Source organism: Oryctolagus cuniculus, chromosome 4, assembly GCF_051225735.1.
Source record: "Oryctolagus cuniculus isolate XC-2025 breed Fujian yellow rabbit chromosome 4, ASM5122573v1, whole genome shotgun sequence".
Lineage (NCBI taxonomy): Eukaryota > Metazoa > Chordata > Mammalia > Lagomorpha > Leporidae > Oryctolagus > Oryctolagus cuniculus.
Genome location: NC_142870.1, coordinates 7,503,849 through 7,521,988, shown reverse-complemented (window position 1 = coordinate 7,521,988; position 18,140 = coordinate 7,503,849). Strand labels below are relative to the sequence as shown.

The 18,140-nt window shown below is 43.6% G+C and overlaps 1 protein-coding gene across 7 annotated transcripts in view; it reads left to right on the top strand.

Annotated features, from left to right (window-relative positions):
• The window catches only part of DYRK1A (dual specificity tyrosine phosphorylation regulated kinase 1A), a 144,966-nt gene that overhangs the window by 110,667 nt on the left and 16,159 nt on the right, over positions 1-18,140 (top strand). For all 7 annotated transcript variants that reach the window (XM_070071825.2, XM_089331406.1, XM_008274878.5 and 4 more), the window contains 4 exons: positions 3,074-3,221; positions 7,968-8,254; positions 12,243-12,389; positions 14,310-14,450. In XM_070071825.2, the coding sequence (XP_069927926.1) occupies positions 3,074-3,221; positions 7,968-8,254; positions 12,243-12,389; positions 14,310-14,450 (723 nt within the window). The remainder of the gene's footprint in view (positions 1-3,073; positions 3,222-7,967; positions 8,255-12,242; positions 12,390-14,309; positions 14,451-18,140) is intronic.

Below are 18,140 nucleotides of genomic sequence, written 5' to 3'. Positions count from 1 at the left end.
TATTCACATTTCCAGATGGCATGGTGGTTGCCACCTAACTTTTCTGGAGGTTTCAATGTCTTGGACTGTGCCCTAAGTTTCTCTTCTACCCCATCTTCGAATTATGTTTGCCTCTGATCGGTAGCTAGGCTCCCGTCCCCAGAGACCAGCACTGCCGCTGCGCTTGGGCTAATTCTGATGGAAAGGATCATGCCAGGAAGGGGTTCACAACAGACCTGTTTTATTTTCTTCATTCTTGGCCTCTCTTTTTCACCTGCTGTTCTTCCCTCCTTACCTGCCACCCGACCTCTGTGTGAAGCACAAAGCTCTAGATGACGTTGGTCCCTTGGATCATAGTATCCAGACCAACACCTCCAGTCAGTCCCAGCTCCCCAGCTGTTCCCGTTGGTCACTCCTGTGGCATTGACTCAGAGCTTGCTGCTGTTTCAGGTCAGCGTGATCTGTCGGAGAGGCAGGTACTGACCTACGATGCAGAGATTGTTGACTTTCAGTGATGAGGGAGAAGGGGCTCACAGTGACTTTTCCTTTTCCTTTAAAAAAGATTTTATTTATTAATTATTGAATGTCAGAGTTATAGAGAGAGAGCTTGTGTTCACTGGTTCATTCTCCAAGTGGCTGTAATGGCCAGAGCTGAGCCAGTCCTAGCCAGGAACCAGGTGCTTCTTCCTGGTCTCCCACATGGGTACAGGGGCCCAAGTACTTGGGTCATCCTCCACTGCTTTCCCATGTGCTTTAGCGGGGAGCTGGATCCTAAGTGGAGCAGCTGGGACTTGAACTGGCACCCTTATGGGATGTTGCCATTGCAGATGGCGGCTTAACCTGTTGCGCCACAGTGCCGGCCCCCTCAGTGGCTTTTTCTAAATTGCCATTTGTTTTGGGTGGGGGTGGTGTTTTGTTTTGTTTTGTTTTGTTTTGTTTTGTTTTGTTTTTTACTTGTGGAGCCTGCATATGCTTACTCCTCTGTTTCTATCCCAAGAGAAGGTAAAGGTATCTGCCCCTTTTCATCCTTTGAGGGAAAATTCCTCATGTGTAAACTGCAACCACCCAGGACAGAAAGTCCTACAGGCCATGTGCAGTCTGAACTTTGGAGAATCTAAGCTGTTAAACATGTAAGAAAATATGAACAGGCATGTTAGAGGTCCTGTCACTCTGAGGTGGCCCTGGGATCGTGAGCATGACATGTCTGCGCCTTCCCACAGCGTGAAGGAGCTGTGGCAATTGTACATAGTCTAGGGGTCTTTTCCTTGATTTGTAGCCTCTTTTCTCCCGAGTAAGGAGTTTCTCAGTGCTTGTGGAGTCCTTTAGTATGAAGGGATTCCCGTTGTGTCAGATGCAGCTTCTGCCTCTCTGTCCCAGCCTCTCAAGAAACAAAAGCATTTCTTATGACCAGCGCTTAACCAAGAATGTGAACACCCTAGATCTAGAGATTGTCATCACCACCTTAACATTGAGCCAGTGTTTGGGCTGTGACTCTCAGCTGTACATTTCAGTATACTGTGACTTCCACCTGAAAATTCTGGCCATACATTCGAATCCCTTAGTTGAGTTGTCCTTGACTGACTGCTCAATCTCCATGAATAGTTAGGTTTCCCCCCTCTCCTTGCACCTTAATTTTCTCAGAGTATAGCACATCTTTGAAAATTTGGGCCTATTTGACATTACACTCCTCATGAAGTCAGACTGAGTGTGTCCTGGGCTGAGATGTTGTGCAGTGTCCATGTGTTCTGGTTCAGGACCTATCACTCACCAGAATAATACCTTCATATTGACTTGGTCAGGCTTTCTCTCAGATTTTGCCAGGTCCTTGTCAAGTAAGGGACTTCTCCAATTCTGTGGCTAGTTAACAATCCTGATTATACACACACACACACACACACACACAAAATGACCTGGGACTGATAACTCAGCTCCAAACCAGTAAACAGAATCCTTGTGGCTGGGTTCTGGGTGTTTATTTATTTTAAATCCCTTTTGAATTTATAATTCAGGATCAGAAAACACTGCTTTCACATTTAGCCAGTTAACTATTTGTCAAGTCAGTCAGTACTGGGGTCCCTCTGAGTGGCCTTTGTCCTGGACACCATTAGGATGTCAACACTGAACTCCAGCTCTTAGGCAGTCAGTACCTCAGTGACTCAGAAGACAGAGGTTTACGTGGGTAACCTCCGGTAGAAAAGGTGTGGGAGGATTGGGCGAAATACAAGCTACTGCTGTTGATCTGTTTATAACCTGTCGTTCACACTGTATTTAACCTTGATGGTTATAGATCTTGGAGTATTCTCTTCCTCAAATTAAATGGTCCCCAGCCTATACATTGGAGTCATTTGGCCTTTGACCCCCACCCCCAGACTTTTTGAAAGTACAGGAAAATGTATCTGGAATGATCACCTGTTCAGGCTGTATCTGCTATTAGAAGTGTAGTTTACATTCAGTCAGTTAAAATGCTACCTTCTGCTTAGAGAGTCTTGAAACTGTCATGAGCTCTGAGTGTGAGAATACACTATAGAATTTTTCTGGTGATTTGTATTACTTTTTTTGTAAGTGTAAACTAAACTTTTTTTTAATATACCTGTGTTATATGCAAAAAATATAACTTCAAGCTACGAAGTTTCTGCTTTCTGAGATGAAATTGAACGTATTAAATATCTCGTATATACTCTTGGGTTTTAAACTAGGTTTTTCTCTCATTAGAAGAGTAGTTGGATGAACTGTTTTATAGTGGTACTTAGTAAGAAAGACAAAAGACCAAACCACTTGTCAAGATTCATAATTTATTTCTGAAGGAGGAAAACAAACTAATTTTTTTTTGAAAAAATTGCCTATTATGGATATTTAGAAGTATTGAAAGGCTGAGAGAAGAAACTCAATTCATAAGGTTGACTGAATATTACTGTATAAATAGATCATACATTGAATAGAAACAAATAGGATGTTTTCTACTTCGGAAAGTCAGAAGAAAGAATTAGAAAACAGTTAAGTGAGAAGGAGGTATGGTAGCATTGAGGTGAACTGTGAACTGCTGCGGAATTGTTGCATTGATGAACTAGGAATGACTCATCTTTTCCTCTTTTAGGTGGTAAAGGCCTATGATCGTGTGGAGCAGGAATGGGTTGCCATTAAAATAATCAAGAACAAGAAGGCTTTTCTCAATCAAGCCCAGATAGAAGTGCGACTTCTTGAGCTCATGAACAAACATGACACTGAAATGAAATATTATATAGGTAAGCAAGTAGGCAAGCAATGCTGTGTGCCCCAGCCTCGACCGGATGTGTGAGTTCATGGTTATTTTTGTATCAGAATATGTGGATTTTATCTTAAAGTGGTTCATTAAAGATTTTGTTATTTTGGTTAGGGGGCACACATCTGTTTATGTAAATTACTTATCTGGCAGTAGTATTCCACAGCTCGGGGAATGTGCGTTGCAGACAGTGTATGATTTCGAAATAGGAGCCAGTGTCCTCCTGCACTGCACAACTGAACAAGAGCCATTGTGGGTGTCGGTGATGCCCTTTCATCCAGAGGGTCCTCTTTCTGAAAACCTGGGCCATTTCTGATCTGCCTCAGACACTAGACAGTCATCCCTGGCTGTGGGCCCCTTTCTGGAATATCTGAACCAGCTTCTCCCCAGGCTATTGTCAGTTTGGCAGCATTTGAAGCTGTTAGAGTTACCACAGCAGAAACGAGGTAACAGCCCCACTTCCTGAATGCCCGCCGTATTCCTTTTGCTTTTCTTCTGTCGCCTGTAATAATCATAGCAGTCTTATAAGGAAGATGGGGGAATCCTGAAATACTGTACAAGAAGTAGTATACCCAGGGTCACAGGCCTTGAGCTGGGATTGGGCTCTACCCCGTCTAACTCCACACCCACATTTGTTCCATTGTCGCACAGTCTTCCTTCTAAAAACAACAGGGCCAAAGGATACATGAACAAAACATCTAGTTATACCTTCTTTCCTACTATTTTGAATCAAATCTAAGATGTCAGTGATTTTAAGACACCATTATTTTGGCTGGCGCCGCGGCTCACTAGGCTAATCCTCTGCCTAGCGGCACCGGCACACCGGGTTCTAGTCCCGGTCGGGGCGCCGGATTCTGTCCCGGTTGCCCCTCTTCCAGCCCAGTTCTCTGCTGTGGCTAGGGAGTGCAGTGGAGGATGGCCCAGGTCCTTGGGCCCTGCACCCCATGGGAGACCAGGAGAAGTACCTGGCTCCTGCCTTCAGATCAGCACGGTGTGCCGGTCATGGCGCCATTGGAGGGTGAACCAACGGCAAAGGAAGACCTTTCTGTCTCTCTCTCTCACTGTCCACTCTGCCTGTCAAAAAATTAAAAAAAAAAAGACACCATTATTTTATGTCCTACCATGAAGAGTATCACTGCCATGTTTACGTATAAGATACCATCAACTTTAAGATACAGAACTTAGGATCAGTAAATTACAGAGTTCCTGCTGGCACAGGTACTTAGTAACTCATGTTCAGAAATACTGTTTCTTGCTTGATAAACTGAAGTTTACATTTTATTTACCAGACTCCTTTATAAAGAACAGGGAAGTTCCTCCAACTGGTTGAAACCAGTAGCAGAGGTTTAAAGGTACAAGCTTCTGGGATTTACATCAGGTTTCATGTGTGAGATTTGCTTCCTTCCGCATCCGCAGCAGGGATGAGTTGCACCATTCATTCCCCTCTGTGAATACATGCTGTAAGCCCTAACAGGAACATTGTCTTCTGAGACTTTTCTCATCACGTTTGCCGAGACTCTGCTGATCACCATCGTTTGTGAGTTAGTAGGGTAGAGCCTGTTTCCATTCAAGGAGGCATTCCAAGGATGCTTGACTGTGAACGGGTCTCTGGATGCCACCATCATCTTCCTCCTCACACTTGGGTGTAGCGGGCAAAATGTTAATAGCATTACTATAACATTTTCATTTTGTGTTATTTAAAGAAAATGTGGCTGCCGTGGAGTAGGTTTTCAAATCCATGTCAGCTACTAAGTAACAGGATAATGGTTTTCATTTTTGTGTTTAAAGTAATCAGTGCATGTGATTCTGAAAGTTGTAGTATTTTACCTAAGAACGTTGAGAGCTCTTTGGAGATGATGTTAGCCTAGGCTTCTCTCTGAGTGACCAGGGTCATGTGGACCCCACCTCTGGCGTCCGTCTCCAGCTTCTTGCTAATGCCGCCTCTGGGAGGAGGTGCTGATGACTCAGGTAGTTGGATTTCTGCCTCCAGCATGGGAGACCTGGACTGAGTTGCTGGCCCAGACTCACCTGATGTCCTTTGGGGACTGAAACAATGGATAAGGGCTGTTGAACTGGCACTCATAGTGGATGCTGGCACCACAAGTAGCGGTTTTATCTGCTACACCATAGTGCTGACCCCTCTACCTTTCAAATAAATAAAAAATAAGCCTTTAAATAATTCTGCTTCTTTACCATACAACATTATTTCTTACCTGGGCTATGTAATATCTGCCATGGTCTCATTAAAAGAAAGTTCAATTTAGGTAGGGATCAAATTCTTGCCAACTCCCCTTCTCTCCAAAACTCAATTTAAAAAAAATAAAGACATAAGTTTGTGTTGAGCTTTCTTTGACAGTGTGTTGTATTCAGGACATTGGAGGTACTTGGTAAAAACTTGGCATTGTGAGGTGACACCGAAGGAACTGAAGGAGGATTAGCAGGAAGCTCAAATTGGAAGTGGAGAAGGGATTTGAGCCCAGGCACTCTGACACGGGATGCAAGTGTCCCAGGCTGTGTCTCGACCACTAGATCCAACGCCTGCCCCGTTCTTAGTTTTAAATCTGTGAACTGAAGTGACTAAGAGTGTATATTGTACATTCTTGTGTCTGGCAGTGGGATAGACTTACATAGCCGTGCACTGTTTTTATTGTGTCGCTTACCCCAACCCCAGATGACCTGTATCACGAGTGGTGTGAAAGCTGTGTTTATTACCAGGAAACACAGCACTTGCACAGTGCTCAGTTTGTAGATACTGAATACTGTTGTGTGAGTGAAACACCCAAACGAAGGAACCTTCCTTGACAGATGATTGCTATGTGGTTCCAGTGGAGTTACAGGTGCTCATTTTGGTATATGGAAGAATGTAGTGAAGGGCAGCATTTTTCTGTATTGAAATAACCTAAACTGCCAGCCAGCACTGTGGCGTAGTGAGTAAAGCCACCGCCTGCAGGGCCGGCATCCCATATGGGCCCCAGTGTGTGTCCCAGCTGCTACACTTTTGATCCAGCTCTCTGCTTTGTTCTGGGAAAACAGTAGAGGATGGCCCAAGTAGGTGCACCCACATGGGAGACGCACAGGAATTTCTGGCTGCTGGCTGCAGATCGTCATAGCTCTGGCTGTTGTGGCCATCTGGGGAGTGAACCAGCAGATAGAAGACCTCTCTGTCTGACTCTGCCTCTCTGTGACTCTCTGCCTTTCAAATAAATAAATAAATCTCTAAAGAAAAGAGAAGACATAACCTAAACTGGTGTGAAATCAGTGCTAATACTTTCTAAGACGCAGCCTTTGGAGCAGTTTTAGTGAGGATTAAGCCTTCTTAGGGGGTCAGCAGTTGTTGATACCATGTTTTCTATTATTTACTCATTCACAAGTCTATTCATTTCTTCTTGTGGTTAAGTTTTATTTTGAAGCGTGGCCAAGCATCAGTCATTTTTGTTTGTTTGTTTGTTTTGTTTTTTAAGATTTATTTATTTGGCTGGCACCACGGCTCAATAGGCTAATCCTCCGCCTGCAGCGCCGGCACACTGGGTTCCAGTCCCGGTTGGGGTGCCGGATTCTGTCCCGGTTGCCCCTCTTCCAGGCCAGCTCTCTGCTGTGGCCAGGGAGTGCAGTGGAGGATGGCCCAAGTACTTGGGCCCTGCACCCCATGGGAGACCAGGAGAAGCACCTGGCCCTGCCTTTGGATCAGCGCGGTGTGCCGCTGCAGCACACCGGCCACAGTGGCCATTAGAGGGTGAACCGACGGACAAGGAAGATCTTTCTCTCTGTCTCTCTCTCTCACTGTCCACTCTGCCTGTTTAAAAAAAAAAAAAAAAATTAGAGAGAGGAGAAGCAGAGAGAGAAGTCTTCCATCCACTGGTTCACTCCCCAACTGGCTGCACCAATCTGATGCCAGGAGCCAGGAGTTTCCTCCAGGTCTCCCACATGGGTGCAGGGGCCCAAGCACTTGGGCCATCTTCCACTGCTTTCCCAGGTCATAATAGAGAGCTAGATCAGAATTGGAGCAGCTAGGACTCGAACTGGCTCCCATATGGGATTCTGGAGCTGCAGGTGGTGGCCTCACCTGCTATGCCACAGCGCCGGCCCCAAACCTTCAGTCTCATATAAGATTTTTTCATGTGCCAATTTCATGATCAGAATCAGATTCCTTGAACATGAACTTCTATACCTTCCAAAGCATGATTTTCAAACACTGGCACATTTGCCTTAAAGTAAAAATTGTATGCTAATTTGGTGATCGTTAGAGGAAATGACTGGTTAACACTATTAGTGCACACAGTTATATGCTCATAGATGGAAACCCATACAAGAGAAGGCTGCCTCATACACAGAGCAGAGTGTCTAGTCGGTGAAACAGTGCAGGTTGTGAGGTAGCAGCACTCTCAGGAAGTAAAAAATGTTCTCTTTAAAAGGAAGTTAAAGTTGCTGAACTATCCTCTGGATTGTTTGTTCATTTGTTAGCTTGCTGCTCGTATCCTTTAGATCTGACTTTGTGTTTTGGTGTGTGCGATTTTGGTGGTATTTCTTGTTTGTGTTGCTCATTAAGAGATGTTGCACCCAGTTGATTCAGCAGAACAGTTCAGATTATTCTTAATAAAGATCTCCAAACTTTAACTTGGCTCTCACTCTGCACTTGACATTGTGATGCTACAGATTGAGAGTGCATGTGAGTGTAACACTCATTTTATATCGAGTGTATAATTTAAAATGAAATTTTATTCTCTTTCAGTGCATTTGAAACGCCATTTTATGTTTCGAAACCATCTCTGTTTAGTTTTTGAAATGCTGTCCTACAACCTCTATGATTTGTTGAGGAATACCAATTTCCGAGGGGTCTCCTTGAACCTTACGCGCAAGTTTGCACAACAGATGTGCACGGCACTGCTTTTCCTGGCAACTCCAGAACTTAGTATCATTCACTGTGATCTAAAACCTGAGAACATCCTTCTTTGTAACCCCAAACGCAGTGCAATCAAGATCGTCGACTTTGGCAGTTCTTGTCAATTGGGGCAGAGGGTAAGTATGATTTCAAGACTTGGCAAATTAAAATACCATGAGGTGTGACAGTGCGGTTAGATGAGAAATGTAATTAATGTGTATACAGTTTGGAGGCAATCACAGGATGGTTATTTATCTTGGAAATGTTACATTTGAATCACCTTATGTTGATACCTGTTTTGGGAGAACTGCCTTTTAAAAGGTGAATAGTCATACTTTGAATCTGAAGGTAATGATTTTTCAAAGTGAGTATATTTTAAACTGTGTATGCTAAAAGATTGAAAGAGAATACAAAGTGAGAGAATGAAACGTTAGATGATTCCTAACTGTATTTCCCAACGAGAAGTTTTAGTATAAATTTGGGGGATATTCTAGTACTACAATGGCCAGTCAAGATAAATGTTTTTCCCCTAGGACTGATGGGTTTAAAAATAGAGTAATTTTTCATTGGTCATGGTGCCATCGAATAGGAATTAAACAGTGATAGACATTCCTATTTGGATAAGTTTATATCTTATTTCTCCTGTAGTAATTTAGAATTTATATAAATTCTGACACATGTCCAAGCTGATTTTCTTTGGACTGCTAAAAACAGACATGTTGATGGTGATAAATTGTCTAGCTGATATAGGAAGTCAGATTTTTCCGACTTTGAAAACTATTCTAACAGTGTGTTTTGCATGTAAAATAGAAGTTCTCTTCTTGAAAGAATCATACTTGTTAACATTTTACCCATTTTCAGCAATTAGATTTCCTTGAGAGTATTTAAACTGTGTTTCGTTAAAGTAGCTAGTATTCAAATGTTACTGCTTCATGTAGTCTTTTCCATTCTTGTTTTTGCTAGTTGGAGTTTTCTGTCCTGCCCAGCTCTTGTCCAGGCCACACACAAAGCAGGCTGATTTAATCGCCCAGGTTCTGGCCACTGAACAGGATTGTCTGTCATTTTCTGCAGGTTATCTTAGCGTAGGAATGCTATGATCATTGAAATAATTTTTATTAATTGCACCAGGGGGCCGGCGCCACAGCTCACGAGGCTAATCCTCCGCCTGTGGCGCCGGTACTCTGGGTTCTAGTCCCGGTTGGGGCACCAGATTCTGTCCCGGTTGCTTCTCTTCCAGTCCAGCTCTCTGCTGTGGCCTGGGAAGGCAGTGGAGGATGGCTCAAGTCCTTGGGCCCTGCAACCCACATTGGAGACCAGGAGGAAGCACCTGGCTCTTGGCTTTGGATTGGCGCAGCGCGCCGGCCGTGGTGGCCATTTGGGGGGTGAACCAACGGAGGGAAAACCTTTTTCTCTGTCTATCTCTCTTACTGTCTAACTCTGCCTGTCCAAAAAATTAAAAAATAAAAATTGTACCAGGGAGCAAAGTTTATGGTTTCAAATGCCTATGAAAAATCAAGAGGTTCTCATACTTAATACTGGATAAGAATACATTATAAATGGGGGAAAAACACGCTGTGTTGAGAGTAATTTTAATACAGTTTAGACTTGGGAAATTTTTTCCCCTCTTTAAACCAAATCATTTGTTCTGTCCTAATATCAGAATTTATTGTCAGCTGAACTGTGTTGGCTGTCCATTTATGTAATTTGGTGAGTTTTAAACTATGTGCGTTAAATTGCTTGGAGGGGCTGGCACTGTGGCATAGCAGGTAAAGCTGCTGCCTGCAATTCTGGCACCCCATGTGGGTGCTGGTTCGAGTCCTGGCTGCTCCACTTCCGATCCAGCTCTCTGCTATGGCCTGGATGGCAGTGGAAGATGTCCCTACTGCTTGGGCCCCTGCACCCATGTGGGAGACTTGGAGGAAGCTCCTTGTTTCAGATCAGCCCAACTCTGGCTGTTGTGGCCATTTGGGGAGTGGGCCAGTGGATGGAAGATGTCTCTCTGTGTCTCTCTCTCTCTCTCTGCCTCTGCAACTCTGCCTTTCAAGTAAATAAATCAATCTTTTAAAAATATTTGCATGGGAAATAATTTCCAAAATACCTAGTAGTGGCCCTGCCCCTGGATCTGTTGCCCCAAGAATCAGAAGGTAGCAGGGCAGGAGTGTTGCGTGAAGTAGTTCCTTGCCGAATTTTGGTGCACAGTGTTATGTCACAGGCCCTGCTGTAACCACACTGAACGGGAAGTGATGGACTGTGGGTGATGGCTGTGCGATAAGGCAGTCTCAGTAGCAGAGGGTTCATGGCTGAGAGTGACAGGGATTTGACTTTGCAACTTGGAAATAGAATATACTAACCCATTCCACAATGTTTGGAACTGGAAGTATTTTCAGATTTTAGAATTTTTTGGACTTGGGAATATTTGCATAGCCTCTACCAATCAAGTAGTGCTAATCTGAAGATACAAATTGCTCCCAAATTCAGAATTTCCTGAGCTATGGTGTTGGTGCTAAGAAAGTTTCATATTTTCAGATTAGGGATTTTCAACCTTTTTTTTTTTTTTTTTTTTTTTTTTTGACAGGCAGAGTGGACAGTGAGAGAGAGAGAGAGAGAGAAAGGTCTTCCTTTGCCGTTGGTTCACCCTCCAATGGCCGCCACGGCTGGCGTGCTGCGGTCGGCGCACCGCGCTGATCCGATGGCAGGAGCCAGGTGCTTCTCCTGGTCTCCCATGGGGTGCAGGACCCAAGCACTTGGGCCATCCTCCACTGCACTGCCTGGCCACAGCAGAGAGCTGGGCTGGAAGAGGGGCAACCAGGAGAGAATCCAGCGCCCCGACCGGGACTAGAACCCAGTGTGCCGGCGCCGCAAGGCGGAGGATTAGCCTAGTGAGCCACGGCGCCGGCCAAATAGTCTTTCTTCTTAAGATTGAGTTGGTCGAGGCTGGCACTGTGGCGCAGCGGGTTAACGCCCTGGCCTGAAGTGCTGGCATCCCATTTGGGCACCGGTGCTAGTCCCGGCTGCTCCTCTTCCTATTCCGCTCTCTGCTGTAGCCTGGGAAAGCAGTGGAAGGTGACCCAAGTTCTTAGGCCCCTGCACCCACGTGGGAGACCCGGAGGAAGCTCCTGGCTCCTGGCTTTAGATTGGCATAGCTCTAGCCATTTCAGCCATCTGGGGAGTGAACCAGCGGATGGAAGACCTGTCTCTCTGTCTCTACCTCTCTCTCTGTAACTCTGTCTTTCGAATAAATAAAATAAATCTTTAAAAAACAAAAAGATTGGGTTGGTCAGCCCGTGGAGGCCCGGGACAGTTCTTAACATCCTGGCTGCAGTCCTCACTGATCCCAGGGACGGTGAGAAGTTTCATGGCAGATAGCCCGGCTGCTGTCCTCACTGGTTCCTGGGGAGAAGCACAAGTTCTCATAGCTGCATGGTTTAATGTTAAGAAAGAAAGTGTAGGAGGAGGATTTTGTTTCTTTTGTTAATGACACTTCTAGATACACATTTATAATGAGTGAGTGAATTGAATCGGTCTGTTAAGGCATTCTCAGATTATTTCACTGAAAATAGTCCATTTCAGGATTTTCTATCTCTACATTGTCTTGAATTGAGGTAGATGGGGATGAAATAGAAAAGAAATGACAATACAGAAATGACTCCCAGTTGACTCTTTAGGTAACGACATTTAGAGGATTTACCTGTGAGCTGGAGTACTAGTGTCTGAATTGTAAATCAGATTGTATTGAAGTTATTTGGCTCATAATTCTGAAATGCTTTCTTTACGTTAGTGTGGGTAGAGTTTAGCTGTTAATAGTAAACCAAGTGTCAGTCCTAGCCGAAAGGAATGATTAATATGGAAAAAAATCATTCTAAATATATATTCTTCTAATAAGGCATAATTTTTTATTAGGATAGGTTAAATGAAAGGGCTTTAATTTTTATATATTTTGCATTTCAAATAACCAGTCCCTTGAAAATTGCTGACTCTTTAAGCAATATTGATAGTCTAATGTTAAAAATCAGTAATTAAGTCCGTCCTTACTAACGTTCTCTGCTAAATCAGGCCAGTATTCTGAATCCAGCATTGAGCACAACTATACACAGCCTGAGTGATTGCTGTTTGGAAATCTTTCAGATATACCAGTATATTCAGAGTCGCTTCTACCGGTCTCCGGAGGTGCTGCTGGGGATGCCGTACGACCTCGCTATTGACATGTGGTCCCTCGGGTGTATCCTGGTCGAGATGCACACCGGAGAGCCCCTGTTCAGTGGCGCCAACGAGGTGGGTCGCACGCCGCTTCAAAAGTGGCTTTGTTTTTACCATTTCTTTCAGCCCTTCATCTGTGATAGTGTAACCCAAAAGTTGTTTACCGGCCAATCATTCAGATGAGAGGTCACTGTTGAACTTACTTCATGTTACCCAGTCTGTCATGTCATTTATCATACAGGTAGAAGTGAAAACATGTTAACTGCTGATGAAGAACAGTGAATTAGAGTGTGTTTAGTATTTTGCTGTGTGCTTTGTGGGTTTTATGTTGAATAACAGAAAGCTTAATGATAAGAATGATAGAGAAAGGGGCACCCTGAAACGTGGGTAAACGTCAGTGTACACTTTGAGCTGGGATTTGGAATTACAGTAATGGTTTACAGACTCAATGGACACTTGATCTGCATAATTCAGCACAAACTAGGGTCTCCCCGCTGTAGGGCTACAGAGACCATGCAGTTAGTTCTGTCCCCGGTTTTCAGCTGTGTTTCGGAGACTTTGGTTCGAGATAGAGGCCAGGAGGTAGTACAGAGACCTAGCTCCCCACAGTCAGAAGAACTGAGCTTTCAAAGGAAAAGTGGCCTCTGTCGGTGCTGCTGAGTGTTTTCCTTTATAGATGAGAGTGAAGAGGCCAGCGTGTGGACTGAGGTGTGCTGGACACTGCAGCGTGAGCAGGGGTCCAGAAGCTTGTCCTTTCCCTTCAGTTCAACTTGAGCAGCTGCCATTGTGTTTGTTTTTGTTTCCTTCTTGTATAAATGACTTTACCCTGCAAATTAGTATCTTGGGTTTAAAGAATATTAAAATTACCTAAAACTGGAGTGGCTTTCCACGTGGCTCAGTGTAAAACCCGAGTCCTTGGCACAGCTCACACAGCCTGCTCTGTGGTCTGGGGAACCCTCGTCCCAGGTGAAGCCCTTTGTGTTTGTTTTCCCTTGTTTCTGAAACAGTCTTTTCTAGATGGCAGCTGTCTGCTCCGTCCCTGACATAAAGTCTCCCTCCAATGTCGCCTTCTCAGGAGAAGCCTTGTACAACCCCCGTTTAAAGCCGCAGGATCCCTTTTCCCATCCCCTCTTAATTTTCTCAAGAGTTCTTAGTCATCCTCTGATAAAATATATTTAATTACTATGGGCCTTCCCTATCCTACGGATTCAATCAACATTGGATCGGAAATATCTGAAAAAATTCTGTCTGTAATGAGCACATGTAAACTTCTATCCTTGTCATTATTGCCTAAACAATGCAGTACAACAGCTAGTTACATACTGACATTTGATTAGGTACCGTATGTGGTACAGGAATGATTTAAAGCCTGCAGCAGGGTGTCAGCACCACGCCTTGCCATATAGGGGATGTGAGCACCCACAGACTTTGTTACTGTCCTTGGGGTGCTGAAACCAGCCCCCAGGACCTCTCGGGGTGACTGTTTCTCTGTATCGTTGTTCTCCTTCCCACTGTAATAGAGACTTGTTTCTGTCTGTGTGACTTGCTGCTGTATTTTGCTGAGGGTTGTGTCTAGAAAATAGTAGACCCTCAGTAATGGAGTGGATGATTCTGCACTTTTTAAGAAGAAGTTGGGTGCACGCTGTATTATGCGTGTGGGTTTCCATCTATAGTGGTTTATAACTAAAATGGGAACCTTCCGCCTTCCGCCCACCTTTCCTTGTCCTCGTATTTGTGACCCCTGACGTACCGCATTGACGTGTGTGTCTGAGTTTTCTGCCTTACCTTTTGTGGAGCGTTCACTTTCTGGGGAGCAGAGACTTGATGTCTCTTAGGTTCGTTGCTATGTGTTCAATGCCGAGAGGAGTGCCTGACACATAGAAGATGCTGAATTTACTTTTTTATAAATGAATAAATGAGTGGATGAATTGATGAGCATCAGTAAGATTACAGTAGCAATTATAGGCTTTATTTTTATTTTTATTTTTAATACAGGTAGATCAGATGAATAAAATAGTGGAAGTTCTGGGTATTCCACCTGCTCATATTCTTGATCAAGCACCAAAAGCAAGAAAGTTCTTTGAGAAGTTGCCAGATGGCACTTGGAACTTAAAGAAGACCAAAGATGGAAAACGGGTAAAGTTAGAGCTCCTTAATGTTTAAGCCTGTTATTTCTTCACCAGGGCTGTCCTTTTTTATAGCTCCTTTTGTATTTACTTGAAATCAGGTTTCAAGTTAACTAGGTAGACTTTTTATTCAAAAATTGAATACAGTTTGAACTATCTGTATGGACTAGTGTTTGCTTAATGCTCAGAGTTTTCTCTCTCTCTCTATCTTTAAAGATTTATTTTATTTTTTTAATTTTTATCTTATTTTTTTAAGATTTTATTTATTTATTTGAGAGACAGTTACAGACAGTGAGAGGGAGAGACAGACAGAAAGGTCTTCCGTCCATTGGTTCACTCCCCAGGTGGCCGCAACACCCGGAGCTGCGCCTATCCGAAGCCAGGAGCCAGGTGCCTCTTTCTGGTCTCTCATGTGGGTGCAGGGGCCCAAGGCCCTTGGCCACCCTCTACTGCTTTCCCAGGCCATAGAGGAGAGCTGGATTGGAAGAGGAGCAAACGGGACTAGAACCGGTGGCCATATGGGATGCCAGCGCTGCAGGCAGAGGATTAACCTACTGTGCCACGGCGCCTGCCCCAAAGATTGATTTATTTTATTTGAAGGTAGTTAGAGAAAGAAAGAGAAAGAGATCTCCCATCTGCTGGTTCACTCCCTAAATGGCCCCAACAGCTGGAGCTGGGCCAGACTGAAGCTAGGAGCATCTTCCAGGTCTCCCATGTGGGTGGTGAGGGACCCAAGCATGTGGACCGTCTTCCGTTGCTCTCAGGCACGTTTGCAGGGAGGTGGATCGGAAGAGGAGCAGCTGGGACACGAATCAGAGCCTAATGTGGGCTACTGGTGCTGCAGGTGACAGCTTTACCCACCACACAGCACTGGCCCCCAAAGTTCTCTTTTAAGCTTCATTTTAAAAACCATATACCTGTATTTGAGATATCTGATCATATCACTTGCTGGTTTCAACATTAGAATCAGGAACTTTGCCATTCGTCACTCATAGCTTGGCAACTTAATGAAGTCACAACTGACAATATACCACAGCTGTGGACAGAAGTTACAATTTGTAGTGAGTTTTGTCTTGTTTTAATTTAGCTGGTGAAATATGTAAGAAGAGAATTTTGAGCCATTTTTTTTTTAAGGATATAATTGACTCTGATCCTCTGATAGATTTCAGATTGCTAGCTCAGTGACCCAGATAGCAGGAATTTCACATCTCTAAAATCTTCAGAAGTAAGGTATTTTAAAACACTGGGTTAATTTTAGAAATTTTCTTTTATCTGAGGGCTTTTTTCAGATGTCTACACTGTCTCAACAATAGAATAAATGATGGCAGTGTTGCGTCTTGATTTTCACTTTTGTTTCTGTATCTAAGTTTGCATATATATTTGTGATCTGGTTTGGTTGCAGTACTGGATGACTACTACATAAATAAGTGACTGACTGTGGCATATGTGTTTTATATGCGTGTACACACACATCCTCTTGGGCCTCGGTGCTGCATTTCAGCATTTCGGGGACTTTAACTTGACCCCACTTTACTGCTTTTGGCTCTTGCATTTTAGTGATGCTGCCACCAGGTGTCATTTTTAGTGAACTGAAGATGCTGGTGATTTGCTTTAACTCATTGACACATAGCTATGGAATTTTAACTGTTGATATCAAACAATATACTTTATAATATTCAAAAACATACATGAAATTGTATTTCACAGCTGATTTGTGACATATTGCCTTCTGCCTTATTTAAAGTCGAAGGCAGCACAATTTCCAGTTGCTAAATTATGCCTGCTTCCCATATCGTTAGCTTTATCCAGATAGCGTACAAGAACATAGCGCGGGAATGCTTAGCGTCACTGCCGGTCAGGGTGGCTCCTGCAGTGGAGTCGGTGTGGAGGGTTTGAGACATCCTCTGTGCTTTCTCTCGCTGTGGTAAAGGCTGGGACTACTTTCTGCGTTTTTGATCTTACTTACTTATTTATATTTTTGCTCCTACTATTTTTTTTTCTAAATAAAACTTTGATTCCATTCCATCTCTCAAATGTCTCTTAAAAAACAAAGTCAGGGCCATCGCCGCGACTTACTAGGCTAATCCTCCACCTAGCGGCGCCGGCACACTGGGTTCTAGTCCCGGTCGGGGCGCCAGATTCTGTCCTGGTTACCTCTCTTCCAGACCAGCTCTCTGCTGTGGCCAGGGAGTGCAGTGGAGGATGGCCCAAGTGCTTGGGTCCTGCACCCCATGGGAGACCAGGAGAAGCACCTGGCTCCTGCCATTGGATCAGCGCGGTGCGCCGGCCGCGGCAGCCATTGGAGGGTGAACCAACGGCAAAGGAAGACCTTTCTCTCTCTCTCTCTCACTGTCCACTCTGCCTGTCAAAAGTCACAAACAACTGTGGACTGTTGCCTACCATTTCATCCCAACTGAACTGTAATTATATTTAATTAGTTCAGGATATTTCAGAAATGAACAGATCAGTCTTTCCCATTTATATTGAAAGTAAGTATCTTAATTAATATGTATTAATGTAGATTAACTGTATTTTTGTGAGGTTTCCCTTAGTTTCACTTAGCAATTGACTTAAACTTAATTTTTGAGTATGAAATAATTAATATCTTAACAGAAACATTTTTGTAACAAGAAATGCAGTCTGTATTCAGACATATTACAAAGGATACATGAGGGATTTTAAGCAAAGATATAAATAAGTGCACACACATTATCATTGGTTATCTTCGTGTACTTTATTCACATAGTGATTATGTTTCTATTTGTATCATTTTGTGTTTCAAAAGTACACATCAGAGTTTTCCACAAATGAAATCTATACCTACTATGTGTTCTTTTCTTTTGATGGTGATGAGGGATGAAGAAGTAAGACTCTAAATGATGTTCTTTTGTTGAAGAATAATTTATAGACAATTCTAATATTCTAATGCTGTTTGTTGAGTTTGAACCTCTGTACTGCGTCCACTGACTCACATGAGAGAAGGGTACTTCCATGATCCCAGAGTTGTCTTGGGGCCTTTTTATGTCTCCCCATCCCTGCTCTGTCGTTTCTGTCATCATAGATTGGTTTGCCTATTCATTGGCAAGCTTTATAGAAACAGAATCATACAGTGCTTTTTATTTTGTTTTCTCTTTCACGTAACAAAACGATTGTTTTGGAAGTTTCATTCACATTATTGTATGTCTCCACAGTCACTTGATACCTTCCTAGTTTCTTCACTGAGTGTATCGTAACGTATCTGCATTGACATGGAAGGCATGTGTTTGTTTCCTGTTTGGGACTGTTAGGAATAAGGTTGTTACTAGAAAATTCTCATGCATGTTTTTGTGCATGTGTGTTTTTATTTCTCTGGCAGCACTAAGAGTAGCCCTTCCTGGTTGTAGATATATATGTGTTTGCCTTCTTTTTTTAGTTTGTTTAATATTTAAATTATTTTTAATTTAAAAAAATTTTCATTTACCTGAAAGTTCCGGAAGTCTGGAACTCAGTCTGGGTCTCCCAGGTAGGTGGCAGGGACCCACGTACTTGACCATCACTGCTGCCTCCCAGGGAGCTGGGTGGGAAGCAGAGGGACTGGGACTCAGACCAAGGACTCCAGTGTGGGACGTGGGTGGCCCAGATGGCATCATCACTGCTGCCCCAGATGCCTGCCCTGATTGACCTTCATGAAACTATCAAAATTGTCTTACCTGTTTGTATC